This window comes from Channa argus, chromosome 2 (assembly GCF_033026475.1).
Source record: "Channa argus isolate prfri chromosome 2, Channa argus male v1.0, whole genome shotgun sequence".
Taxonomy (NCBI): Eukaryota; Metazoa; Chordata; class Actinopteri; order Anabantiformes; family Channidae; genus Channa; species Channa argus.
Window position 1 is genome coordinate 1,457,336 of NC_090198.1, and position 27,894 is coordinate 1,485,229.

The 27,894-nt window shown below is 39.8% G+C and overlaps 1 protein-coding gene and 1 pseudogene across 4 annotated transcripts; both read left to right on the forward strand.

Annotated features, from left to right (window-relative positions):
• The first annotated feature begins 8,630 nt into the window (after positions 1-8,630).
• Positions 8,631-27,829, forward strand: aldh1a3 (aldehyde dehydrogenase 1 family, member A3). 4 transcript variants are annotated; one of them, XM_067493971.1, is made up of 13 exons: positions 8,637-8,863; positions 9,009-9,113; positions 9,696-9,836; positions 11,521-11,650; positions 15,068-15,129; positions 20,702-20,830; positions 21,995-22,108; positions 24,035-24,137; positions 24,396-24,580; positions 24,997-25,161; positions 26,048-26,205; positions 27,038-27,112; positions 27,213-27,826. In XM_067493971.1, the coding sequence occupies exons 1-13, from the start codon at positions 8,765-8,767 to the stop codon at positions 27,280-27,282; spliced, it is 1,536 nt and encodes a 511-aa protein (XP_067350072.1). In that variant the 5' UTR covers positions 8,637-8,764; the 3' UTR covers positions 27,283-27,826. The 4 variants fall into 4 exon arrangements, with proteins under 4 accessions (XP_067350099.1, XP_067350080.1, XP_067350089.1 ...); XM_067493998.1 differs by lacking the exon at positions 9,696-9,836 and having other exon boundaries at positions 8,631-8,863; positions 27,213-27,829; XM_067493979.1 differs by lacking the exons at positions 27,038-27,112; positions 27,213-27,826 and adding an exon at positions 26,349-27,027 and having other exon boundaries at positions 8,633-8,863.
• On the forward strand, positions 18,299-20,693 carry LOC137108269 (uncharacterized; annotated as a pseudogene).
• Positions 27,830-27,894: the final 65 nt, after the last annotated feature.

Consider the following 27,894-nt stretch of genomic DNA (forward strand, 5'->3'; position numbering starts at 1 on the left):
CCTGCCCATCACATTCTCATCACCTCTGTTCCCTTCACCTACATGCTCATTGAAATCTGCACCAATCACCACTCTCTCACCTCTGGGGATGTTCTGAATCACTTCATCTAACTCACTCCAGAATTTCTCTCTCTCTTCTAACTAGCATTCTACCTGTGCTGGATAACCACTCACAACATTCAACATCATGCCTTCATGTTCCAGCTTCAGACTCATCAACATGTCTGATACTCTTTTCACCTCTAGAACATTCCTCACAAACTCCTCTTTCAGGATAACTCCTACTCCATTTCTCCTCCTATCTGACCCATGGTAGAACAACTTGAACCCTGCTCCTTCCAACCTTGCTACCTTTCCACCTGTTCTCCTGGACACACAGTATATCCTTCCTATGTCCTTCTCTGCATCATGTTAACCAACTCTCTAGCCTTCCCTGTCATAGTCCCAACATTCAAAGTCCTACACTCCTGGGTTTTCCCTTCGCCTTCCTCTTCTCCTTCTTTGAACCAATTTCCACAGCCTGTAGGTCAATAGCACCGGTGGCGGCCATTGGTAACCTGGGCTACAACTAATCCAGTATGGAAGTCAGTTTTATTGTGAAAGTCATGATTTGGATGTTTAATTTAGCACGTGTTTTATGGCGGATGCCCTTCCTGACACGACCCTCTGCATTTATCCAGACTTGGGACTGGCACAAGAAGACACTGGATTGTGTCCCCTTGTGGTTCAATTAACAAATATACAAAATATATAGATACATATTTGACCTCTGGGAAGTTTAACGTTGAAAAAACTGAGATGTTTTGTGATCGCCAGGTTAGGTGAAAAAGTGTGCTTCCACTTATTATGAAAGGAATCTGGACAATGATAAAGGAGGCCTGGATCAGGTGTGTTCACTTATTAAGAAGCTGGAAGATAAGGACTAACCAAAAGAGATGAAAGAAAAGCAGGGCCAGATACACATATGAAACAAGTTGATAATGATAATTTTTTGGAAATATGTACTGTCCATGCATTGTAAGAGGCTTTTAAACTTCAGTACAGTCAACAAATTAATCTTATCTAGACAAAATGCATAATGATGTTGCTTCCTTGCTCTTGCTGCATGTTCTAATATTAAAATCATCTGTTTGCAGATAACTGCAGATCCTTTTTGGAAGTGCACTGTGGGATACAATTGAGCAATAATATCCACCCATGGCATATATAAAAATGCTGAGAAAATGAAAATTATTCTGATAATAATTATGAGAGATTTTGGATCAACATTGTAGACAGAACTCTCAACATATGAATCAAAACACTGTGAGGGAATCTCTTTATGAAGAATGGAGTTTTATCTTTTCAGCAAACACTTGCCAACAATGGCAACGATGCCAAAGTGCACCGTTGGATTTTCCTTTGTCTGCCATGTTGCCATGTTTCTTCTACACAGTGAAATATACTTACTTTACTGTAACCAACTGGAAAAGCAGGTATAACCTACTTCCCGAGCTATGCAGTCACATAACTGAGATTCCAGGGACGTAAGTCAATTTACTGGATAAAAAGTGATGAGAAATGACTAGCTCTAGCTCCTTTGTTTAATGTGGTTTGTGAATGAACTTGCAAATTGCTCTGATCTGAGAAACACAAAGCACTTACACAGTTCTTATAACAGACGAGGTAAGTGGCTGGACTGATGTGAACTGATGAGAAACAAGCAGGAGTAAGAATCTCTTCCTGACATCAAAAGAGTGCCGTTTCACTTCTGTCAGCTCAGGCTGAGAGTGATGAGAGGGCCGCTGGGCAGACACATATCCCTCTGCAAACTGAGCCCACAGAGAACTCCATTGAATGGATGTTGATGCACAGGCCTACACCAGTGTTGAAACAGTTTTATCATAATGTGACATGTTGTGCTTGTAGGGTTGAATTTCTCTACTTCACCCTCTGCCTGTTTCTGCCTTTTTACTTAGAGGGATCAAATAAGCCTCACATTTCATTATCACAGCTCACAGCTATTATCAAAGCTGGAAATCAGCTTTGATAATAGCTGTCTGTGACATTCAGCCACACATTTACTACAAACTGCATTAGTGCTGGTACATCTTTTTATCATGTTTGTATGAATACAGATGGGTACAAAAGTTCGCAAAAAATTATCTTAACTTTAACTAATTTCTGATGAAGAAACATTCCTTGTAGTTCAATGTGCAGTAAATATTAAATTCTTTGTTTGACCTTTTTGCTATTTCAAAATAAGGGGATGAAACTTTTGCACCCAAGTATATGACATAGTCTTTACTCCTGCCAATAGGCAGTTCTATTCAGATAGTGAAATATCGGCTTTGTTGCTTGTGATTTGTGTTTTGTGGGGGGATAACACGGGTCATTTTAGTGAATGAGAGGGAGCTAGAGAGAGGAAGAAAGAACAAGCAATAGAGGAACTATTATAGAGAGATGATTTTAAACTGTTGCCTGACCTTGAAATTCACTTTGTATATGCATTTGATGCAAAGTGGAGTATGCATGATGCACAGGTACAAGTGAATCGAACAGACTATATGTTTTATTGGATAAAGCTTTGCAAAAAAAACAAAAAACAGAACGTTTCTGAAGCAACGTCCCTCTGATGGCACTTGAAGATCTTATAAAGAGCAAAAATCCATAGTAACAACTGCATAGAAAGAACAGAATAACCTTGTAACTCCACCCAGTCCAGGTCTGTAACGTTGCATCTGTTTTGTTACATCTGTGCATGGCTTCATACTGAGGCAAATGCTTCCTAGTTGGTGGGTTGAATCGCTTCCAGAAGTTTATCAGCAATGGGTTCCACCGGAAATACTGCTGAGGACTGGCGCTGATTTGGGACTGTAGGTATGTTCAAAAGAGTCTCCCGCCTTTCTCCAGATAGAGACTTGAACTAAAGCACAGTGAAATTATGTGCAATCATTTTTATTCTTTATTAAATCAGACACAAATGACATAAAAAGGATTGGAAATAACCACATTCATCTCTGACCTCATCTCTACATCAGACTGGAGGGTTAGAAATCAATCTTCTCTTTTTTATATGGGAGATTGACCTTGTGGCTCATTAATTCTGTGAAATTCCTGATGTGATTTTACAGCATGTAAAATAAAATTAAACTTAATATTAGAAGATTATATATTTATATATATATATATATATATATATATATATATCTCCCCCACGCTCACTATCATAGTCCCATTCATAACCTACTACTACTCTCCTTTCGGCTTATTCCAAGATCAGGGTCGCCACATGTTGATTTGGCACAGTTTTTACCCCTTCCTGACGCAACCCTCCCCAATTTCTACTGGGCTTGGACCGACACTACACAGCTGGGGAGGGGAATGGGCTCAGTGTCTTGCCCAGGGACACTTTGACATATAGCCAGGATCGAACCACTCACCTCATGGCCCGTGGATGACTGCCCTTACCAACTGAGCTAAAGCCCCCATGGTCCCATTCATAACCTGACATAACCTGACATGAGATATTGTAATGAGAAAGGGGTCATCTCATTAGCAGTGGAGAGGCGAAGTGTGACCCCAACTTGTTTAAAAAGCAGACTAGGGACATTTTTGCATTTGATTTGAGATTGTGAGGACCCGTCAAAAGATTCTTCAACCCTTATCCAGCCCTTATTCAAAATTACAGAAATTGTGACTAGTCTGGCTAGAAAGAAATTCCACTTTTTTGCTTTTAACCCAGTGGCTTGTGCAGCTCAAAAGGTGTGTGTTGGGGGGCTGTGCACAGAACACAGGGGCCAGAGCAGTGCTAGTCACATGATGGAGCCTGACCATTCAGAGCTTTATATTTAAGAAGCAGGGTTTTAAATTCTAGTCTAGATTTAATGGGAAGCCAATGGAGAGAAGCTAGTGAAGGTGAAATCTGATCTCTCTTGCTAGTTCCAGTCAGCACTCTTGCTGCAGCATTTTGGATTAATTGCAGGCTCTTTAGGGAGGTACTGGGGCATCCTGAAAGTAGGGAATTACAGTAGTCCAACCTAGAGGTAACAAATGCATGGACCAGTTTTTCGGCATCACTTTGAGACAGGATGCTCCTAATTTTGGCGATGTTCCGTAGGTGGAAGAAGGTTCTAGAGATTTGTTTTATATGTGAGGTAAAGGACAGATTCTGGTCACTCCAAGGTTCCTTGCAGTCGTACTGGAGGACAAAGCTATACCATCTAGAGTAATGATATGGTTGGACATCATGTCTCTGAGATTTTAAAGCCCAAATACAAATAGCTGGCTATAGCTCAGTTGGTAAAGGCAGTTGCTTACGGACCACAGGGTGATGCATTGATCCCCGGCCCTGGCTATATGTCGAAGTGTCCCTGGGCAAGACACTGAACCCCTAACAGTCCATTCCCCTCCCCAGCTGTGCTCTTTGACTGTGCCGGTCCAAGCCCGGTAGAAATTGGGGAAGGTTGCATCAGGAAGGGCATCCAGCGTAAAAAATGTGCCAAATCAACATGTGGACAATGACCCGCTGTGGTGACCCTGAACTCTCGGGATAAGCCGAAAGGAGAGTAGTTTTCCTTTGGTTCCATAGATAGATATAGCTGGGTATAGTCAGCATAGCAATGGAAATTTATGTGTTTGTGAGTGTTTCCTATGCATGGAGGATTCATCATTAACATGAACAAATTGAACAAAAACAAATATCATGGCCATATTCTCCAAAATTAGTTATCTTGCAATGTTTTAGCATTTTTGGTTCTTCCATAGTTACAGCATAGTGTCCACTTTTCAGTGCTGTACTGTGTTGCATTGGCCCACTTCGTTTCTGCTGTGACTGCTCAGCCTCATGTCCTGGTCTACCTGTTCTTCTACCTGGTTCTATTCAGGCACTGGATAGTGCTGCCTTGCCTTTTAAATACTTACCCACTGCTTTGGCTCCACATTACTCTGCCTCTGTTGACTGTTAAAGTTTAAGTTAAGAATAACCACAGACCTCAGACAGATTGAAAAGTTTCAAGTCAGTTAGTTCATTGTATCCTACTTACCATGATGAAGCCTGCGTCCTTTTCTCTGTCCGCATTAAACTACTTAAACTGACCTTATGGTCTAGCATGCTGCATTTGGGTCTGAGTGAAAGCAGCATCCCCACAATTAAACACACCTATGCTCCCACATTGTAATTATTTCAATACTGCTGTATTCAAGAATGTATACAGTACACATCCTTGCATCCCATCTGTGATCAGAGATTAATATATATTAGTCAAATAGTGTTCATAGAAACAATAAGACCGATGGTATTTTTAAAAGTACTTTATATATGCTGTGGGGATGTTTGTTGTTGAGTACTAATGAAATTCAGCTTGGACCAGGAGGAGCTGAGGATCAAACCACCAGCTTTCTGACTTGCCAGATACAATACGTTGAACATTTCCTCATGATATTGATTCAAAATGTAATCAGCTCAACATTACATTTTCTAGCAAACATATTTGCTGATGCAAATTAGTTGTGTATAGACATAATTATACAGGATTCTGCTCAATATATTATTATTATATTATAAACCTTTATGATGGAGAAGGTTCAAACAAATGATACTGCAAATGCATTGTAAGCGCAGGTTGCCCTTGTGACCTCAGCAATTTTCTCTCCCAGTACTCTTGTTTACTGGCAGCAATGGAGCTCATGTAATGGGTTACAACCTTCCCTGGTCCATATTTTGGTACTAAAATGGAATATCAGCTTCTGCCAGAGTTGTGCTGTTTCTTTTTTTTCTCCTATGTTGTATATTTTGCAACAAGTGAGTTCTCATCAGGGTCTAAAAAGAGTCTTTGTTTGGCTGAGAACACCTGGACAGAGTTATCTCAGAGGTTCAGACTCTCCCTCCCTCCTGCCTTCTTTCTCTCACTCTCTATCTTTTCTCTATCTGTCATTCTTTCTCAATCTGAATTGTTCTCCCTTTCTGCCCTCCCCTCTCTCTGCTTTAGCCTCTGTCTGTGTGTGTCCAACTGCAGCAGTGTGACTCAAAGTCCATACAAATAACAGACAGGCATGGGAAAATGCTTTAGGTTTAAAGGGAAAGTAGTGTGAGGTTAAAAAGTCAAGGCCGTTTAAGGGGACATATCTGAAGGACAGGAGCTTCTCTAGACCAGGTCCAGGAGAGTTTCAGGTCAACTCGCTTGAGTTGCATTGTACTCAAGGCTTTAATATAGACTTTATTAACCATGAAGGCAGTTTACTCCTTGTTCTTTCAGCTACATCATGAGTTAAATTTTTGATCAATCAGATAAGGAGGTTTCATTTGTGCCTTACTTAATTTTCTCAGATAATAAATTATAATACTTATCAGGTAATTAAATAATTGGTTGATATATAATATTTTATATTATAGAAATTATATGTGAAAATGTGACAGTACAACACCACAACAAATAGCCAAACCTCTCTAAGAAAATGTCAATTGAAGAATTACAAAATTCACAATGATATGATTATTTACTGGTTTTATTTTGTTGGAACACATTACAACTTACAAAGTGTGTGTCACTGCTCAGTCTACATTTTATTCAATGCCAGCAGGCTGTTAGAAGAATGTTCTGTAGACGGACGAGACTGAACTACTATGTTTTAGCTAAATAGAGAAGCTTTGAGTTGAGTGACAACCACACACTCCATTCTAACATCAAGTTTAATTTAAACCTGCTTTGCTGCATCTGAATCAGGACAGATTGGTGTTCAAGCTAATTTTGAAAATGTTCATATCTGTTGTGTAAGAAGAAATGGACTAAAAAATATTTATGATCGGACCATTTTTTCGGATGGAATACATGTCATTTTTGTCTAACTGGTTTCATTGGATTCCTTTTTGGACAATTTAAGCTCAAATAGAAAAAAAATCAAAGTGTTCCATAACAAGCACAATTGTAGATAATAAGTGGGACTTTGTCTTTACTTTGAAATGCTACTTAACAGTGACAAGCGCTTAACGAGACACAATGCTGCAATTAGCTTTCTGGATAGTAATTCTAATTGGCCTTGAAGCCTGGTGATGGGAGGAGACTTGACCTTCATCAGACGGTGTGCACTGCCAATTAGGCCGGGCAGCCAAGCCTGCAGGAAGAGGTCACTTAACTCCACTTTCCCACGACAGGATGCACTCCTGTCCATTAACATTTATTTTACTATGTATATTCACTGTCTCAGGTTCATGTCTGCTTCTCCCATGGTTGGTGTGTTATGGATGGGCCATGTCAGGTGCCTTCAGCAAATTTCGGATTTTATCCATCACAATGTGCCCAATTTTAAAACTTGTATCTGGTATAAAAGCCTGTTACTGAAATTGATCTGGTGTAATAATGAGATCCTTAAATATTACACAGAACCTGCCTCTGTGCTGTACAGATGCATCACTGTCCAAAAACTTTAAAAATATAAACCAAACTGTTGCACAGAGCATATTCACTGCATACTTGTACATTGTCCAAACCGCAAAAGATTCACTAGAGCTCCAAATATTTTTGTAAACAAAGCATATCTCAACAAATGCTTTGTATCTCCCCCTTTGAATAATCTAAGCCTCTACTTTTTTTTCTTATCTCTGAGGAAAGTGTTTTGTGACCCTGTTGACTTCTCTCTCGCTTTTAATCCTTCCAACTGTCTGAGAGACCAAGTCATCCCCTACGGAGCAGGTTCCTGCTTATTTGCATGAGTCGGGGCCCATGTTTTGCATTTCATATTGTTTCCCCTGACTTATCCTGCAAAGGCCTCCCCCACCCCAGCACCATGCCACACAATCATAACAACACACACATCCATGCACATGCTCTGCTCCCTTACTCTGTCTCTCTCTCTCTCTGGGTCTCTCCCTGCTTTCAGTCAATCCCTTTGAGTCTCTCTCTCTCTCATTATGAAGTGTTAGAAACTTGCTCAAGTGAGAAATGAGCCTGTGAAAGCTCGTTGTCCTAATTAAACTTTGACATAAAGAGTGACAAGAAGCGATGAAGGGGAAACAATAGCAGACTGTGTATGAGTGCAGTGTGGAGCAGGCAGGCTGCTTTGTCCTCAAGAACAAAAGCATTTGTTTGCATGTGTTCAACTCTATTCAACTTCACCAGGCCCAGGTGCAAAAACCAACATTGCGAGGAAACATCACAACTCATAACACCTTGGCACAGTTGATGAACTGCCTGCAGTCGCTCCAAATTCAACGACAGAAGCAGATCAAAGCTGTTGAGTTGCGATGTAAACATTCCACAGCATAATGAATTCACTCTCATTACTTTCATTGCCCGGATTAATAGAAACTGCCAAATAACTCAGCTGTGAAATTGGACTCTTGACTCTCCTTTTGCTGCATGACAGGTCTCACACGCACAGCTTACACATGCATGTCCACTGTCATTCCACCGCTTAGAAGGAAAATACGAATGCACTGCATTTACTCACCATCATCATGATGGACATGAGAGTCCTGTTTAATGTATATGTAGTGAAAAGGCAACAGCAAGTAAACCTACATGTACAGTAGTGGTGCCACACGTCCTCCAACTTCCACACTATTCCCAGATGAAATGATCCATGTTGCAGTTTCAAAGATGCTGACTAAACAAGATTCTTTTCAGATAAGGGCCCTTGATTTTTGATAGGGGCGGAGTTGGGCTCTTCACGACTGCTGTGTGAGGAGGGAGGAACTCCACATTCTTATAAAAAGCCAGTGGATGGTTTGACGGTGTTGAGTAGACGGAGCACACAGACTGGCTCTGGACTATACTGCTGACCTAGAATGGCACAGAATGGCACAACAGAGAACGGAGTGGCCGAAGGAATCCCAGCTTTGCCCTTACCTCAGCCTGTCAAAGTGAAGGAGATCAGACACACCAAGGTAAGGCGCTCTAAACAGAGAGCAAGCTCAGCTGCTGCAGGCAGGGTTCCCAAGTGACATGTGATAGCATTTCAGTTTTGGTGATATGACTGTTTAGGGCTCAGATTAAGCCAAAACCAAAGGCGTTGCAACCCCTTTTCCACAGATTTTTATCAACAATGAATGGCACACATCCATCAGAGGACGGACATTTCCAACCTTCAACCCAGCCACAGGTGTCAAAATCTGTGATGTGGAGGAAGCGGACAAAGTAAGAATCAGCCCCACATATTTTCAAGTATGATAGAGGCAGAAAAACAGTATTCAATACACCAAATGACTTAAACCTAATCATTAAATGTTAAATCTTGTTCACTACCTTGTTGTTTCATCTCTAAATACAGTAGTTTTTCCTTGTTCTTTGACAAACTTAATTTAAATATTTGTTCATTTCAGACTTTTCTGTGTATTATGTTTGTAGTGGGGATTGATATCATTGATAATCTATATATCTGGGGTCAGCAGGAAACAATTTAATGTCTGCTATAATCAGCAGGTGTCTGAACACATCAGGGCTCGTTATGTGACCCCTGTCCACCACAATATTAGAACCACCAGACCATGTTGTCAGCAAATTACAGCTTTTAAGAACAGTGGTTATATAGTCAGTCAGTGTCTTTAACTAACCACGTCTAAAGATAAGCTGGCCTCGCTCTTGCACCTCGCCTTGCTCACATACTGAAGAACTGAAAACCGTGACCCCAAATGTTTCGACACGCGTTTCGTTGAGGTCCAGTGTCGTTCTTAAATGAGGGTTCAGAGCCCGCGTAAGGTGCTTATTGTTTCTTGCTAGGAGGATGTGGACAAAGCGGTGGACGCAGCCAAGGCGGCCCAGCGCCGAGGCTCTCCGTGGAGGCGAATGGACGCGTCCAGCCGTGGCAGGCTGCTGCGCAAACTGGCCGAGCTGATGGAGAGAGACCGGCTCCTCTTAGCGGTGGGCTCCTTTCCACTACTTTAATTATGGGAGGCTGCAGCAGTTTACTGGTTTTTACAGACAGCTTCTACTTTGTTCGGACTGTACTCATCGCTACTCAGTAGAAAACACCAGCTCCGACCAAAACGGAACTTGCCAAACCTGAAGCACCACATATTAATATATGATCACTATGATACACAGCAGACTGTTTATAATCATACTGAGATGAATAAATAGCAGGAAACGAGGAAACATTAAGTACTGTGGATATGGAAAGTATTAGTGGTCGTTGCGCAGCACAATAGCACCTGTCAGTGATTCATTTTGTTTTTTGAGTTTCGGGTAATTTATTTTACTGTGTACGAACTCATTATATTCATGTTTATGGCCGATTTTTAAATCTTAGTCTGCCAAGTAACGTTGGCTGTGAAGTGGAATAAAAAGTACATTTTTCCATCACTGCTGAGGTTAAATGAACCTTTTATTTTCCTTTAATTTGATGTGTGGCAGACACTAAACCGAAAGATGGACCTCAGCTTTACTGAAGTGGTTAAGAAGACGCAAACACTCCTATCAGCTATTGGCCTAATGTGGCCTGACATCATGACACTTTGCCCCCACCCCAGTCTTACTTTGTGTGTGTGTGTGTGTGTGTGTGTGTGTGTGTGTGTGTAATGATCGTTGGATGTTAATTTCTTTCACATATTGTTTTGAATCAAACATACTGTTGCTCCGTCTTTTCACTCTGTTTAACTGCCAGCTTTGATTTAGACTTCGATTTTTAAATGAACCCATACGGATGTGGGTGAAGTACTGTAACAACACCAGATTGCATGTGACTGCTAATTGCAAACATGCTCTGCAGTGGTAGTGTGCATGACTAATTACACTAAGGTCCCAGTATCTGCTAGTGCTTCACAGCCTTGTTCTTATTTGCACACTACAATAAAACAAGTCCAGTAAAGGCAACATACAGTACACACTACTTTATGATGGAAAGGAGCTGGGTACACTTACACATTCAAACATAATCATTATTATGTGTCGACAAAATGATTTAGACACTCAGTTTTACATGCTTGGCTTATTACCATGTATTTTTCAAATACTGTATCTCTTGACTCCACAGAGAAAATATCCTTCCAGCAATTTGAGCCTTAACTCACTGCCTTTGTTAGGCCCTAGATTAATTCATTATTATTATTATTAATAGTAGTAGTAGTACTAGTTGTGGTATAGTTGTTGTTGTTATAACGTAGCATTATTATAATATAAATTCCTGGTGTGGTTTGTATGATGAGAAATCAAACAGTTTAGATGTCCAGCAGTAAATTCATGGTTGACCTGCACGTTACATGAGGCCAGGACACAGCCAGGGATTCTAGATATTTGTTGAAGAATTACTGGGATTCATTACAAATTTGCTTCTATTTTTGTTCAACCTTCCCTATCTACTGCTCAGATCTGTACCACATTTTTCCAATGAAATCTGAGCAACACAGATTGTTTTAATAATTTGTGGGTCAAACTGAAATAAAAAAAAACTAAGCTTTAAGTTTGTTTCTAATAATAATGGCTGTCAGGGTCCCCGCTAACATCACTCATCATTTCCACTTACACATCATTACATTGCTATAATTTCAACTTAGCATGCATAAGGTGAAGAAACCATTTTTAAAAGTGACCTTTTCTATTTCCTTAGACCCTGGAGACTCTGGACACAGGGAAGCCCTTTCTGCAGTCCTTTTTCATTGACCTGGATGGCTGCATCAAAACCATGCATTACTACGCAGGCTGGGCAGACAAGATCCATGGCAAGAGTCTGCCTGTAGGTGAGTATCATTCATCAGGAACTCGACAAACAAAAGCATCATGGTCGGAAAACACAGGTCACGTGTGGTATCTGTAAGGTTTGACCAGTCGGATTTTGTCGTGTGTTTTTCACATGAAGATGTGAAAAGACGTCTCACCGAACCTAAATCTAAACCTAGATTCTTTAGATTCCCAGTTGTGTGTTTGTGTGGGAGAGTTTAATTTAAATCCTCATGTGGTTGGTTTAAATATGAATTGATTAATATACAGACACACCATGTTGTGCACTCAGTTTGTGTGGACTGGAAACTAGAGTAAAAACAAGATTTTTATTAGCTCAATACAAAATAATGGACATTTGTACATTTGAAAAGAATTGTGGCCATAATAAATAGTAGTGGAAGATGAGTTACCAGAGTGCACCATTAACATGGGGGAATGTTTTGCACATGACCCCTCAGGGGACTTCATAAACAGTGAACCGTTGGGACACAAGGTAATTAGTATCAAGCAAGTGACTTGGCCTCCCCCAGAATTGTCCTCGGCTGTGGGTGGTATTTCATTCAGCCCCCTTAATTCTTCCTCCTCTTGTCAGATCCTACTTTGCATCTTCTCTGCCTCCGCAGGACAGCAGATAGACAAAACATGCTGGACTTTTCCTCCCGATTAGATCCTAATACGGAGCAGAGAGATGAAGGGCATGGCAGGACAAAAGGAAGAGGAAGAGGCTGAGATAGTAATCAGTGAGGTGCAACAGAGGATTAGTGTTGGCTCACCGCCTCCCAAACCAGCAGCCAGAGAAATCACACTACACAGCATCACAATGAGACATAGTTTGACTTGTGGTTTGATATGAAAAATGCACAATTATAGCCTACATTACAAACTGACATGTGGATTTTTGCAAGCATACGTAATGGGAAGAGCTGAAGTTACCATAGTTATGTAGGAGAAACTTTAATAATGGTCGAAACTTTCTAATTAATTCTGAACTAGCTAAACAAAAATTTACTGACTTATGCAATGTATATGTAGGAAAGCTGAGAGAATGTACCTGGCATGTGTTTACCACCTCGAGTGTAGCAGTAGAACTACAAAAAGCATAAGAGTTTTTTGTGTTCTTATTACAGACTGTCAGTGTTCTTATTCATAATGATTGAGACAGTGGAAACCTTGGCAAATAAAACTACACTCTTAGAAAATAAGTGACGGTATTGTATGTCACTGAGGCTGCACACCCTGGTATGTCACATTTGTACCCTTCACACTAGCAGTACTCATCATTCAGCACGTTGCCACTTGAGTGCATATATGTCATTGCTTTTCATTTAACTTACTCAGTGATAATTGTGATTTTGAATTGATAATTTTCATAACCACAAATCTACTGAAAAACAGACAGTGTCCTGAAATTGTACCTTAGCTGCATAAATGGTACATCTATGTACTTTTACTGTGTAGGAACAAAATGTAGGTTTTTGGTCCTCAAAGGTACAAAAAGTTACCTTGAGGTCCAACAATTAGACCTAGGAGGAACATTAGTACTCTGTAAACTGTACTTTGGGGGACAGAACTGGACTCATACTGTGCCCTTATTTCTGAGAGTGTAAAAGTATCTGGATTACTAGGCTCCACCAGACCGTTATTGGCACAACTACACACATCTCACCTGTCTTTCATCGATTATAAATGCAATTGTCCTCATAAGTTGGAAGCATGTTCTAGTTGGTACTATTTAGGTAAACCCCTAAAAAGGGCATGAGACTGCGGGGCCTTGTGCACAGGCAGACCTGTTACACAAAAAACCTGGAAGGAAGTCAACACCAGCTACTCAAAATGTAAAGACAGTAGAGATGTGTCACTACGCACACAGGCACATGCACACACAAAAAGTTGCATGGAGCACTATTATCTATCTATCTATATCTATATAGGTATATATATGGCAACACTAAAGGTAGTATACATGACATATACACTACTTTCTACTAACAAACTCACAATGTGTCAATCGACTGCTCACTATTCATTGAGATTCTTAGTGTACAATTTATAGGAAGTAGGCGATCGGTGAGTAGGGGGTGTTTTCACAAACAGCCTATTTGTTCTTATAAGAAAACATTGCTGAACGTCAGAATGTGTAAGTAGGTTTTAGGAAGAAATGCGATCTTGGTAAACGAAGCCCATTGTTCTTATCATATTTGTCATGTGAGCAGTAGCTGAATCACTAAGACTGCAGACACAAGAAATGTCTGTTCAACTGATTTTAGTTTCTATTTTACATCTAAATGTTTATAGCCTTTGGGGGCAGCCCAGCCACACTGTGCAGGTTTGCTTACTAGGCAAAACTAGACATCTCACCCTCAAAGAACAACAACAATACTATGGTATCAGTGAGTTTAGTTTAGTTTAGTTTAGTTTACAAAAATGTGTTTATTTCATATTAGCAACTGAACATCAGCACTAGAAAATGTCAGATGATGATAGTCAAGTTAGGGCAGAGTAGTGATGCAGAAATCACTGTGATGGCAAACTCCCAGTAAAATAAATATCCATTATCTGTGTAGGGTCACAGGGAGCTGTAGCCCATCCCAGCTGTCATAGGGTGAGAGGTGGGGTCCACCCTGGACAGGGCACCTATTAAGATGGGGGTATAAAAAGAACCCAACTGGAGCTGGAAAATACAGAATACTGAATATACAAAATTCCAGTGCACTCAGGACCATTAGATATTCAGTTTATTAATAAACATGCACAAACTCGTCTGTGAGCTTCTGCAGGCACGCGGGTTAATGATATGCAGTAGTTGTGGGTCTAAAAGCTTCCCTTTAGTATCATCAATAAGAAAATAATAAAACACTTGTACTTATTATAAATATAAATAAAAAATACCCCAAATCTATGTAATGCTTCTGAATTTCCCGTTGTCTATCTGTCTATTTATCTATGTTCTAGTGTATTTTGAGTATAAATCCAGAATGCTTCTCTTCTCAGCAGGTGTCATGTCCTCGGAAGTAAAACCTTCAGCGACATTTTAGGCTGAAGCTCGGTGTAATTTGCTGTTTACACTGCTCTAATAAAGGACAGGGCCTGAGTCAGTGTGTGCTAGTGTACGTCTGAAACTGCCCGTCTGAATGGTGTGTTAAACTAGTAGCCGAGTGGTTTGCTCACAGGAAAGTGCAGTTGAACATGCTCTCACTGAGTGATGAAGATAAAGTGAGAAAAGATAGGCCAGTTGTAGGTGAAGTTTCCCAGTCTGGGATCTTTCACACTAGAAACTGGAGAAGGTCACGTTGCAGAATGGAAGGCCAGGTTTGACCAGTCGTCTGCTGAGCCCTTTTTGACATGTTTGCTAACTCATAGACAGGGAGTGTTGACTTGACATTCTAAAATATTTCTACCTCTAAAAAGATCAAACTTCTCTTTCTGTTTTCCAGATGAAAACTTTGTGTGTTTTACTAAACACGAGCCTGTCGGTGTGTGTGGAGCCATCATTCCTGTAAGTCCAGGCTATATTTGGTTTGAATTTATTACCAATACCGTGCAGTATAATAGGAATTCTTACTTGGCTTGATGTGAAAAGATTTTCTGTCTACAAACACACAAAATCCCACAAGTTGATTTACTATTAGCAACTTTGTTAACTGTGTGTGTGTGTGTGTGTGTGTACACGTGCATGTCTTTATTACATTGTGTAGACTGTATAGAGATAGATCTAAGCCCCCAGGAACAGAGCTGGGATGTGTGACAATTTTGGCACAATCATGGTCACATGACACCATGGGACCCAGAAAATGTTTTTTGCTGTACTCATCCAATGCTAAATAAATCTGCCTCACCATGATCAAATTTGAAGCAAGCTGCAGCAGTAATATTAGAAGTTTTGGCTCAGGCAGATATGGAATATTAATAGAATTATTTGGAATGATTAAACTTCAGATGGAAATGTGTGGAAAAAATCTGACAAATGTACGACTTCAGTCTTAACTTGACAGCATTAACAGCATCTGATGGATGATAAGAAAATACTAAATGTTTTTGTAAAGATTTTCTGAACTTGTGAATGCTGATGTGTCTTTATGGATTAATCATCTGTCAGCACTAAAGGTGGTTAAAATCAGCCACACCTTTACCAACAGCGACCTTTGACCTATTGTTTCTTTAATTACTGTACGGTTTATCATAATTACATAACAACTATTGTTTAAAATACAGCATTTTCTTAGTGGAGCACTTTTACTTTTCTACTTGAAGATAATGTAGAGAATCTGCTTAGTGCAAGTAAACTTAAGTGGTACTTGACTTGTTATTCGAGTATATAATGACTTTATTAAAACCACCAGTGTTAATCTTGTGGCCGACAAGATAAACAAGTACATGTACTTTGCCTAAACACAGCCAAAACCTAACCACAGAGTCAACTGAAAAAAAGAGTTGGGTAACAAAAACATGTGACTCATTTTTAACTGTTGTGTTAATTTTTGAAGACAATGAGAAACAGTGGACTTTGTTTTTAGCTTTCTCCTGCCTGGTGAATCGTAGCATTGGAACAGACACATTAATTTACATACTATTTTATCTAGAACTTCAATAACACACACTGTACTTCCGTAACCTGCCTCTAATTGGACCCTAAAGGCTACAGTAAGTCATTTACACAATATTTATATGATTGCACTCTGATTTTCCTGGAACTATATTTTTGCTTTAATTAAAAACTCTGAAGCCTGAGCATAACTTTCCAGAAAAGTAGTGATCATAAAAGCGTAGTGCATGTGAGGGAAACTGCACTCAATATAAAACCCCAGTCTGGATGTGAGGATGAAACGAAAGCCTGCTAAGTGTACCAGAAACCTTATCTTAATCTTGCTCTCCCTAAACATGACCTTGTCTCAGCTAATCCCTTTAGGGCTATTCTTACAGGAAGACACAACCCTAGCCCTGTGCTGCATGGATTTACTTTCACACATTGGAATATGTGAATTTTTTCTTTTGATAATAATTTCATTAGATTCAGGGTGGGGCAGTTTTTGGTCTTTCACTGTATTGTGTTGCACTTTGTCATAGATCCAAACAGACATGAGTATGATTTCCAAATCATTGCAGAATACAGCCATTCAGTTTTTATCTTTGAGCATAACCTCTAATGTTGCTTTGGCAACAAAAGAACAAAACAGCTGTTGTTCGACATGGGAGATTATATCATAAAAGTGAAATTTATACTGAAGAACATGTAATTACTGAAAGTACTGCTGGCGCACACACACTCTGCATGAATCATTGTCAGAAGAAAACAGGAAAACCTTTCTCCTGACTTGTGATCCCAAGGTCCTTTAATGGAGCTGAGGGTTTCCAAACTAGTAAAAATTAATAATGCCTAAACAAGAAACTTGCACCGCTCACATATATTGTTGTCTAATTTGGGTTTGAGTTCCCAATTATTTATCCACTCATTTCAAACATGGAAACGAGCAACTGAAAAATACATTTTTTCACCTGATGATTTAGAGTTTCTTTTATTATCTTGTATATTTTCTCCAGACTACATCCAAGCGATGAAGTGAATTTCAAAGCTGGAAAAAAGAAAAGTAGTGATGCTGTGTGTGCATCTGTGCATGTTGCCTCTTATGTAGCTATTATTTCCATTAGAGGCCACTGCAGTGATAATTGCATCTGAGTCAGGAAACATAGAGTAAGCTACTGCTTACATGATATCCTTTAATAGAAACATCGGGTCATTTGAAAAGACTTTTATCCTCCGTGTGCACATAATATATTGTAGTATTTGGGTGTAATACGTCTTAAAGCCAAGACTAGGATTGTGTAAATATGGTAACGTGTCACATCAATCAATCCATCTACTTCACACTGCTAATCTGAGCTATGGGCACAGTTTCCTTCCCAAGAGGCTCCGAGGCCTGATTGGATATGTAATCTCTTCAGTATATTCTGGGTCTGCACTGCACTCTCCTGCTAATTACAGTACATATGGCCAGAAAACCTTGGGCCCCCTAGGAAGGAAATTCTGGCCCTTTGTATCGATTACCTCATTTCAGTAGAATAGCAATATTACTGTGGATGCAAGTAGGGGCCAAAAACAAAAAAAACAAACAAACAACAAATTTTTTTATGCCTATACTTATACTTGATTACTTATAATACTGTCAAAAATATTTAATCTCTTATTTCTGCTGCTGTCATGATACAACATACATCCCAGGTAGTAGAGCATTGTTTATTACATGTACTCGCATCAATGCAGTTCTCATGTTTAGGAGTAAGGCTGATGATTTTTTCATACTTGTGGCTAAATCTCATAAAGCCACCAACACCATCAATGAACTGTAACCACCAACTATAACCATCATAAGGTCTGTAAATCCACAACCTGATTTAGTCAATGGTGTCAGATTAGTGTCAGCTGTCACCCTCAGTGTTGTTACAACTCTTCTCAGTACTCTAATTCATATGAGTATTGTTGCAGGAATGCGTTCATCCATCAGTCCATACCCCATCCAGACACTTTCATAGAAACTCGTCAGCCTGCACTTGTCTTGAGAAAGGAAGTCTCTATGAGATATAGCCAAGAAATTAAACATTTATTTAAAAAGTGTAAACTATAGTCTCCAGAAACATGCTGCAACTAGATCCAGTCAGGATAAAAAACCATGGAAGGCCCAACAGCACATCTACCCAAAGAGACAAGAACCAACTATAACATCTCTGGATCAGATCTACACTGGCTTCGTTCTTACCTATCGGGACGAACCTTCAAGGTATCCTCACGGGGGCATCTTTCTCACTCTCATAGCCTATACCAGTGTGCCGCAGGGCTCAGTTCTTGGTGCTCTTCTTTTTTCTATCTATACTTCATCCCTAGGTGCCATCACTCACTCACATGGTCTTTCCTATCACTGCTACGCTGATGACACACAGCTCTTCCTGTCCTTTCAACCAGACGACTCTCATCACTGTCTCATCACGCATTTCTGCCTGTCTCTCAGACATCTCAGCCTGGATAAGTGAGAGACATCTTCAACTCAACCTCTCCAAGACCGAAGTCCTTGTCTTCCCAGCCTTCAACACAACATCAGCATCAACATTGGATCTACAGTGATTGTCCCCAATAAATCGGCCAAAAATCTCAGGGTCATAATCGACGACCAACTGAGCTTTAAGGACCACATCTCCTCAGTCTCTAGGGCAGCAGATTTGCTCTCTACAACATCGGGAAGATCAGACCATACATCACGGAATATACAACCCAACTCATTGTACAGATGCTGGTCATATCTCGTCTTGATTACTGCAACGCTTTGTTACCGATATCCACAATCAAACCCTTGCAAATGATCCAAAATGCAGCAGCTCGCCTCATTTTTAATCAGCCAAAAAAGACCCATGTCACACCACTTTTTAGATCTCTACACTGGCTTCCTGTAGCTGCTCGCATCAGGTTCAAAGCTCTGTCTCTTGCTCACAGGGTTGTTAACTCAACAGCTCCTGCTTACCTCAACTCACTCATTCAAGTCTACAATCCTTCCCGCCCGCTGCGGTCTACCAACTAACGACGTCTGGTGGTCCCAGCACTGCACAGAAGACACCAAGCAAAACTTTTTAGCGCAATGATCCCACAATGGTGGAACGAGCTACCAAACACTGCACGCTCAGCAGACTCTCTCCCAGTATTCCAAAAAAACTGCTGAAAACAGAACTCTTCCACATCTTCCTATGCACATAAAATAATAATAATAATAATAATTCCTTTCTCCTGTTTCTCACACTTGCAAGAAAAAGGTCTCGTGACCTTTGAACACTTTTCTGATAGGACTTTACTTTAATGTTTTCTCCTTGACTTAGATTTTTGCTGCCTTGTACCTCACTTGTAAGTCGCTTTGGATAAAAGCGTCTGCTAAATGACTAAATGTAAATGTAAATGTACTTATGAGAGTCCTCCTTAAAAAAACAGATGCCTCACTGCTCCTTAATTGGCTGCATTGGGAAATAAAATCAGAGAGAAACCTGTGTGTATAGACACTGTATGTAGGAGACTCAGGTCAAGTGCCCTCATAGACAGAGTTGTCAAGAAAAATCCCTTACTAAGGTTGGCAAATCAGAAGAACAGGTTGCAGTTGGCCAAGATGTGGACTTCAGATGACTGGAACAAAGTTTTGATGACTGACGAGACATAGACACACTGTCAGAGACAGAGCACAAGACAAAAGATAATAAATAATAAATGCCAGCCTAGCATCATCAATGAAGCATAAAGGTGGAAATGTGGTGGAAAAAGAGATATTTGCATCCTTTATACCGTTGCTGTGTGTGTCCACTAGGTGGAATGTCAGACTTAAAAACTGCAAATTATTTCCAACCTCATCTGGTGGACGCTCCTTTATTTCCCATAGGGAAATCGTGTTGCCTTGTTACAGTTGGTCTATACAGGAAATGTCCCAAGACTTCCATTTTAAACCTGCCTTCTGACATCAATTTAGATCAACAGATCAGTTTATTCGATGGGAAGGTCTACACAATGTCTTGTTGAGATGTTTGAGATGTACACATCAGCTCGTTTGTGAGTCTGTGTGACTATTGGTTACACATAGTAACCTCCCCCTTGGTCCACAAAAAGGTTTATACCTACATGTGTTTAGTGTGGCCTGTCCTCAGTTCTGAAAACCTGAAAAAGCTCAAAAAGTACAAAATATTCAAAATGCTAATTACAGCAAACCTTAAAAGCCTTTTGAAACATTAATATTTTGAAATTGCTTAACATTGCCTTTAGAGAATGTGATCTTGCGGTTGCTGTGGGTGGGGCACATAAAAGAAAAGTTTTACATGTCGTGACTTTATTCTCAGAGGGAATTCAAGAAATCAGTATATTACATAAAATAATATTAGGTATTTAATAGTGTTTTGGTTAAAAGAAACACATTGTAAAATTGCTTCTTATCAGTCTAATGGATTTGTTTTAGCCTTTAGTAAAACTTGGATATGCCATTTGTTTAAGTTGACTTTTGCAATATGTATTAAAGTCAGTCTCCTAACATCTGCTCTCATATCTATGCTAGTGGAATTTTCCTCTGCTGATGTTTATGTGGAAGATAGCACCGGCCCTGAGCTGTGGAAACACTGTGGTCATCAAGCCAGCTGAACAGACTCCTCTCTCGGCCCTCCACCTGGGATCACTCATCAAAGAGGTCTGATGTTAGTTTTAGTATGCACAGGGAAGTTGACTCAAGCTGTAATTAGACCGGTGTGCTTCTTATGTTCCCAGCAGGGAACCCATTCAGGAGTTCCAAAGTGTGGTTAAGGGGTCTTCCAAAGGTTCACTAGTTATAATCGTAATTTAAGAAAGGGTTATAAGCAATTTAAATAAACTGTAAAGTGTATTTTCTTTGTTTATGTCCTCTTCCTGATCTTTTTTCTTAAAAAACAGTAAAGCTTGCAACTCTCTAGCAAACTATCACTTCTTACGTCTGAATAGAGCAAATGTTGTCGTGCAAAATTATCAGATTTATTTCAACACATCTTTTAAATGTATATTTAATTTAAAACAGTACAATGAGCTTCTTAAATGAGCTCAGAGAAGGCAACTCTATTTTTGGATCATGTTTAAATAGGTTTGTGTTTTAGTACATGGTAGAGTTTTACCTTGAACTTGTAGGAGCAGTTGCAAAGTGTGTTCACTGATAGTGTTTTTTTTTTTTAGTTTTTTTGAAGGGGTCTGTTCCTGAGTCCATGTACTGATTTCCAGTACAATATCATGTCTGCTTTTAATGTAGTGCTGCCTGAGGCCTGATGATCACAACCAATCAATACAAATTGTTGGCCTTGTCCACTGTGTGCAGGCATTTCTCCAGATTCTCTGAATAATTTAACTTAAGGATTTAAAGATAAAATCCCCAACTTTACCCAGAGAAACATTTTTAGACAGTTGATGCTCGTGACTGTGGCGCAGGAATGTAGAGCTGTTGTCCACCAATCTCACAGTTGCTGGTTTAATCCCCAGCTCCTCAAGACACTGAACCCCAGCTTACTTGCTCCCCCATTAGCTTGTGAGTGCAAATGGGTGAATACGAAGCAGTGTAAAGCACTTTGAGTGCCAGCAGGTAGAAAAGCACTATACAAGTGCAGAACATTTAACACTTCAAAAAGGCCTGTCTGACCACAGACTGTTCCCTTTGCTGATCCTTGTCCACCACAGCATTAAAACCACCAGGTGCTTACATTTTTGTGACTGATTGGTGTATATGTGATGAAGGCTGATATGAGGTCAGATTATTTGTTTTCCACTCTGGGATATTACTTTGACTCATTTATTTTTCCCCCGCACTGACATCCTGTCTGGGCTGTCCTTTCAGGCGGGCTTCCCTCCTGGAGTTGTTAACATCATTCCAGGGTTTGGTCCCACAGCAGGAGCAGCCATCGCCAGCCACATGGAAATCGACAAAGTGGCCTTCACTGGCTCTACAGAGGTTTGTGAGTGTATCATCATTCTTACAGAGCAATCTCACATACTCACATAATATTCAGCTACCATTTGAGTGGTGCAGCGCTAGGTTTAGCACAATGACAACAAAATATTTAATTTATTAAGACAATTCAGTACATAACCATGGTGTTTGTCTGACCAATTAGTGATGCACAGAGCTACATACTCTGCTTTGAAAATTCTAAACCATCTAAAAGTACTAAGCCCTGAGCAGGAACCTTTATTCCTGGAACTATTGTAAAGTAATTATATTCAGGCTCAGGTCAGTCTGAGATAGTCCAACAACTCTGAAAGTACTAAGACAGGGTTTGGGCTATGGGGGTCTACAGGATCTTGTTTCCTTTTTAGATACATCTACCAGGACATACAAGGTTGAGGAAGCCTGTGAAGCTGGCTCAGGAACACAGCCATAGGCAGGGTATCGGAAATACTGAAGTCCAATAACTAAGCTTGCTAGAAAAAATGTTATTTCACTGTTCTACATATGCAATTATGAAGATGTTTTCGTATCAACAATTGAGTAACAATAGTTTGAAAACCATGTCATGCTCTTGTTCTCTGCCAAGTGCACAGTGGAGAAAATAACAAAGTACTTTATTACTGTACGTTACTGTAAATTTTTCATGTATCTGTACTTTACTTAAGTAGATTTACTTATGGCTTCATTGACTTTTATTCAACTACCTCTAAGAGCAAATATCTACAATTTTTACTCCACTACAGAGTTGTGTTACAGGTTACAATCACATTACTTTTTCACTTTTCTGAAGGCTTTTTAGTCGATGAAAACAAATCACTAGTGAGACAGGAATCACTAAACCAGTCTCAGACATAGTGTCAGTCCTTCCTTCCATGGCCTTATATAAAAGACGTATTTGACCTATTAGCAGTATTCAAAGTGAGCCAGTATGCAGTAATTTTATTATTTGGTGTGTTGTGAGTTTGGCCTGAGTACAGAGATCTGCATTCAATGGACAGAAGCACACACAGCTGAAGTGAAAACCCCTGGAGTAATCTTTTTTTTTTTTTCGTATAAAGCTGCTGAATTAATGGTCAAATGTGTCTTCGAATGGGGATCATTGAATGCAGTGTCATACATCCTCTGTCATGTAAAAGTCCATCAAACTGAACTTGAACTTGGCATTGCCTCCCCCTTCTTCTCTGTGTGCCAGCACCAAGCCAATTCTTGGTGTTAATGCATGAGAACTGGGACAGAGTGGTCCCTGCTGATTCAGACATTAATATGATTGATGGACTGAAGCCACTTTATGTTCTACTCTCCTTCTGAAGGAAGGTAGCCACATGTGCAAAGAACAAACTAATGCTCCAAGAGAAGCATGTTCTTGTTAAAAGAATTCTGTGGCTCTTTAATTCTGTCTGTCGTCACGTTATTTTCCAGCTCTCTGGACATTTTCTCAATTGTTGTATCAGTGTTTTATTCTTAAAATTACAGAGCTGTTACGAAACTGTCACTGTATGATGGTCCAACATGAGGAGTTTATAAAGTAAACTGAAAAAAGCAATAGATCATAAAATAGATAATATTTCCATGGGTATAAAGGGCATTGAACTAGAAGAAGTCTGTTAGTTAAACGCTAAGTCAAACAGACAAGAGTATATGCTGAGGAGTTCAACATTGAAATGGTGTGTGTAGCTGTAGGTGGAGTAGATGGTGATCGAGTGATATCAAGAGACAATGTGACCAAGTAAAAGGAATGTGACAGAGACCTCTGGTGGCTGGAGGGGGGATGACAGGGACAGAGGCAGAGACCAGGGACATCCTGGATTCTTTGCCTGGAACACTATAAAACTAAACACTACAAAAGCCCTATTGCTAATAAAAACTATACTTAACATAAGAGGTTTTATTCTTAGCATTATTGTTAATTGCCATGTGCTCTCAATGCAGGTAGGCCAGCTGATAAAAGAAGCAGCAGCTAAAAGTAATTTAAAGAGAGTGACTCTGGAGTTGGGAGGAAAGAACCCCTGTATCGTGTTTGCTGACTGTGACTGTAAGTAAACCTGCCCTGGAACTCTGTTTCTCCCATTATGAATATTCAAATGCAACATCAAAATATATAGTATATTGATTTTTATCATGCAGTCAGAATATGCTTAAATGGTGATTGTAGATACTACAACAAAGACATAACAAGTTAGAATATAGTAGAAATATCAGCTCACTATCAGCTCTTGGAATGTAATTATGATGACAGACTCATGGTACGTAATAGTAAAAGGGTCATGTGACTCTGTATGTGTGTCTGCAGTGCAGCTGGCTGTGGAAGAAACCCAGAAAGGAGCTTTTTATAACCAGGGTCAGTGCTGCACAGCTGCATCACGTGTGTTTGTGGAGGAAAGTATTTACGAAGAGTTTGTGCGTTGCAGCATAGAAAATGCCAAGAGAATTGTCATAGGAGACCCATTAGACCCCCAGACATCACATGGGCCACAGGTAGGAACACACACTCAGCATCATCAACTACTAACTAACAAGTAGCATTTGAACGGTGTGTGTCTTAATACCACCAACTCGAAAATGTACTTTATTTTGTTTCACTCATTTGATCTGAGAGACTGTTAAGAGGTAGAGCACTCATCCACCATTGTATGGTCAGCACTTTGATTCCCAGCTCTCCCTGTTCACATGTCCAAGCAAACTTTGTGCAAGACACTGAACCCCAAATTGCTCCTGATGGATCAGGGTAGGGCCTTGCATGGCAGTTCTGCTCATTAATGTGTGAATGGGTGAATGAGATGCAACATTGTAGAGCACTTTGTCCAGTAGTATAAAAAAAAAATCAATGTAGTAAATGTTCCACAATTTGAGATTGTTCCCTTCTTCATTTGTCTGCTTTATTCTGGCTCCAGATTGACCATCAACAGTTTGACAAGATTATGGATCTCATAGAAAGTGGGAAGAAAGAGGGAGCCAGGCTGGAGTATGGAGGAGCAGCTGTGGGCGAAAAGAGTCTCTTCATTCAACCCACCATCTTCTCTGGGGTCAAAGATCATATGCGCATCGCCAAGGAAGAGGTTACAACGTGTTTCAGCACATTACAAATGAACCTGGCACATACAAGGGGGGGGGGGGGGCGGGCGGGGGGGGGGGGGGGGGGGGGGGGGGGGGTTAGTATCAATGTGAAGGTCAAGTAACACCAAGTGGAAATTTGCTTAAATTACACCACAGATGGTGCAGAGAGACAGTCTGAGCAGTTACATATGTCATCTCACATCAATTAACTCAATATTAGATTTTATGACATGCAGTACATACTGTATATTACCTAGTACATATGCACATGTAGTCATTTGGCAGATGTTATTATCTTGAGCAACTTATCTTATTACCTGTAAACAATAATGATCCAGCTACTTTGTGCGGGAGCCGCATTACCATGAAAATGTGCTATCAGTGCCTACATGTGAGTGAAAATGTGAGTGTTTCTTTTCTTCACAGTGACACACAGACTAGATTACATCAGGTAAAAATGTTAAGAATAGTGTGTAGAGCATATAATTATTCTTAAAATAATGATAGTGTGTTTATCCTGTCAATTAGATCCAGTATAATATTGACAAACTACAAATAGACTTTCCTCCTTTGCTTACGAGTAAACTTATAGCTTGGTGGCATTTCTGTTCTGCTGTGGCTGTGATCAATCAATCAATATACTCCAATAATTTAAATAGCAAAATGTGAATCCTGTCCATTACATACTGTACAAACCTGAACACACTCACTTTTCTTGAAAGGTAACTTTAGTGACGGTCAAAAAACATTATTAACATTATTTGCAACAACATTAACACCACCAGGTGGTGTTAATGTTGTTGCTAATCTGTACTGTGCTTGAGATTTACCAATAGTGAAAGTAAATAATTTGTCTGTGTTAGATAACGCTGATTTTCCCCTTCTCAGATCTTTGGTCCAGTGCAGTGTATACTCAGCTTTAAGAGTCAGCAAGAGGTCATAGAGAGAGCGAACAGCTCACAATATGGCCTGGTGTCAGCAATCTTCACAAGAAGCATGGACAGAGCCCTGTCTGTGTCTGCATCCCTGGAGACGGGTACAGTCTGGTATGTCCCTGTTCATATTACTGACACTGTAAAGAAATGTCTGGACTGGGCATTTACACCAATCAGCCACAACATTAAAATTAAACCCTCAAAATTAAAAAATATATACCCATCCATTATCTGTAACTGTTTATCCTGTTTAGGGTCATGGGGGGCTGGAGGCTATCCCCACTGTCATAGAACAAGAGGCAGGGTCCACACTGAACAGGTTTCCAGTCTGCCTCAGGGACAACATAGAGACATACATAGACAAACAACCACTCACACACATTCACACATACAGGCAATTTAAAATTACATACTTGTCTTTGGACTTTGGGAGGAAACCCACGAAAGCACGATGAGAACATGAAACACAAACCCGTAATCTTCTAACTGTGAAGAGGCAACGCTAACCACTCCACAACTGTGCTGCCCTAAAAATGAGAAAGTTGAGAAGTTAAGGGAATGAGAAGTTAAACTATGAACTTCCTCCTAACGCCATGACGGAATCAAATACAAATCATGGCCACCTTGGAGGTGCATGTTGCGGAAATTCACTTAATACTTCATTTGATATTATGTTGATCAGCACTAATCTTAGAAATCCAAAAAAACCAACACAAAAACTGAGTTGTCTTATCTTATCATTTTTGTTGTCTTTTGCTGTCTTCTGTCTTTCTTCCTCTAGTTTGGTCAAAACCCATGAGAGATCAAGATGATCCATATGACTTTTATTGCCCAGCTTTATTTTGTAGAGGTGTTAGTAATGTTAGACTTTTTTTGTCTTTATCTCTATGCAAAGATAATCATGTCCAGACATTAGTGATGATCTGTCTGTCTTTTTTTCAAGGATAAACTGCTATAATGCCCTTCATGTCCAGGCCCCCTTTGGAGGGTATAAGATGTCAGGCAATGGAAGAGAACTGTAAGAATCATAACCGTTTCTACACATTTTACATTTTTTAATTGTACCGGTTTGCTGTATATTCCCTAACTGGCCATGTGTGCTGTCTTTGTCCAATCAGTGGTGAGTATGCTCTGGCTGAGTACTCAGAGGTGAAAGCAGTGACAATTAAACTGAGTGAAACCCTGTGACAAGAACTGAGAAACCCCAGTGCTCTGTAATTCCTCTCACAGAAGTCTACACCACAAGGCTCGACATCCTGCACACGCTCTCTTTTGTCTGTAATCATGCTCATGTTAACTGGCAAACACCACCATCTGTACCGTACTGTAGGCACTGATAGCTGCAGTTATTTTAGTCTATAAAACTCTATTCTAGAGGTTCATAATTTCCAATAATAAATGCTGATCTAAAGTTTCCCTGTATCTGATTTGGTATTACAGTACCACATTCAAAAGTCTAAGTACTGTAGCTGATGTTTTGTCTGTAGTTCCAAGTGCTGATTCTAATCTGGCATGATCTTAAATGTTCTTTCAGCTAAAAAGAGAACTAAGTTTTCTTTTGAAATAAGGTAATATTTACCTTGCCAGCAACATTCTAGTAACAACAATATTATCATTGCATAGCGTCAAATTTAACTTTTTTAAAATTTGTATGTTTGACAATTTGTTTAATACCACATATGGAAAGCAAGTCTGCCTTTTTCTTGCATTAGATTTGTATTTAAATAGAAATTCTGAATAAATAAAGTCATATATACATTGTGTGTAATTCTTTAATTTGTTGTTCCTAATATACAGGAA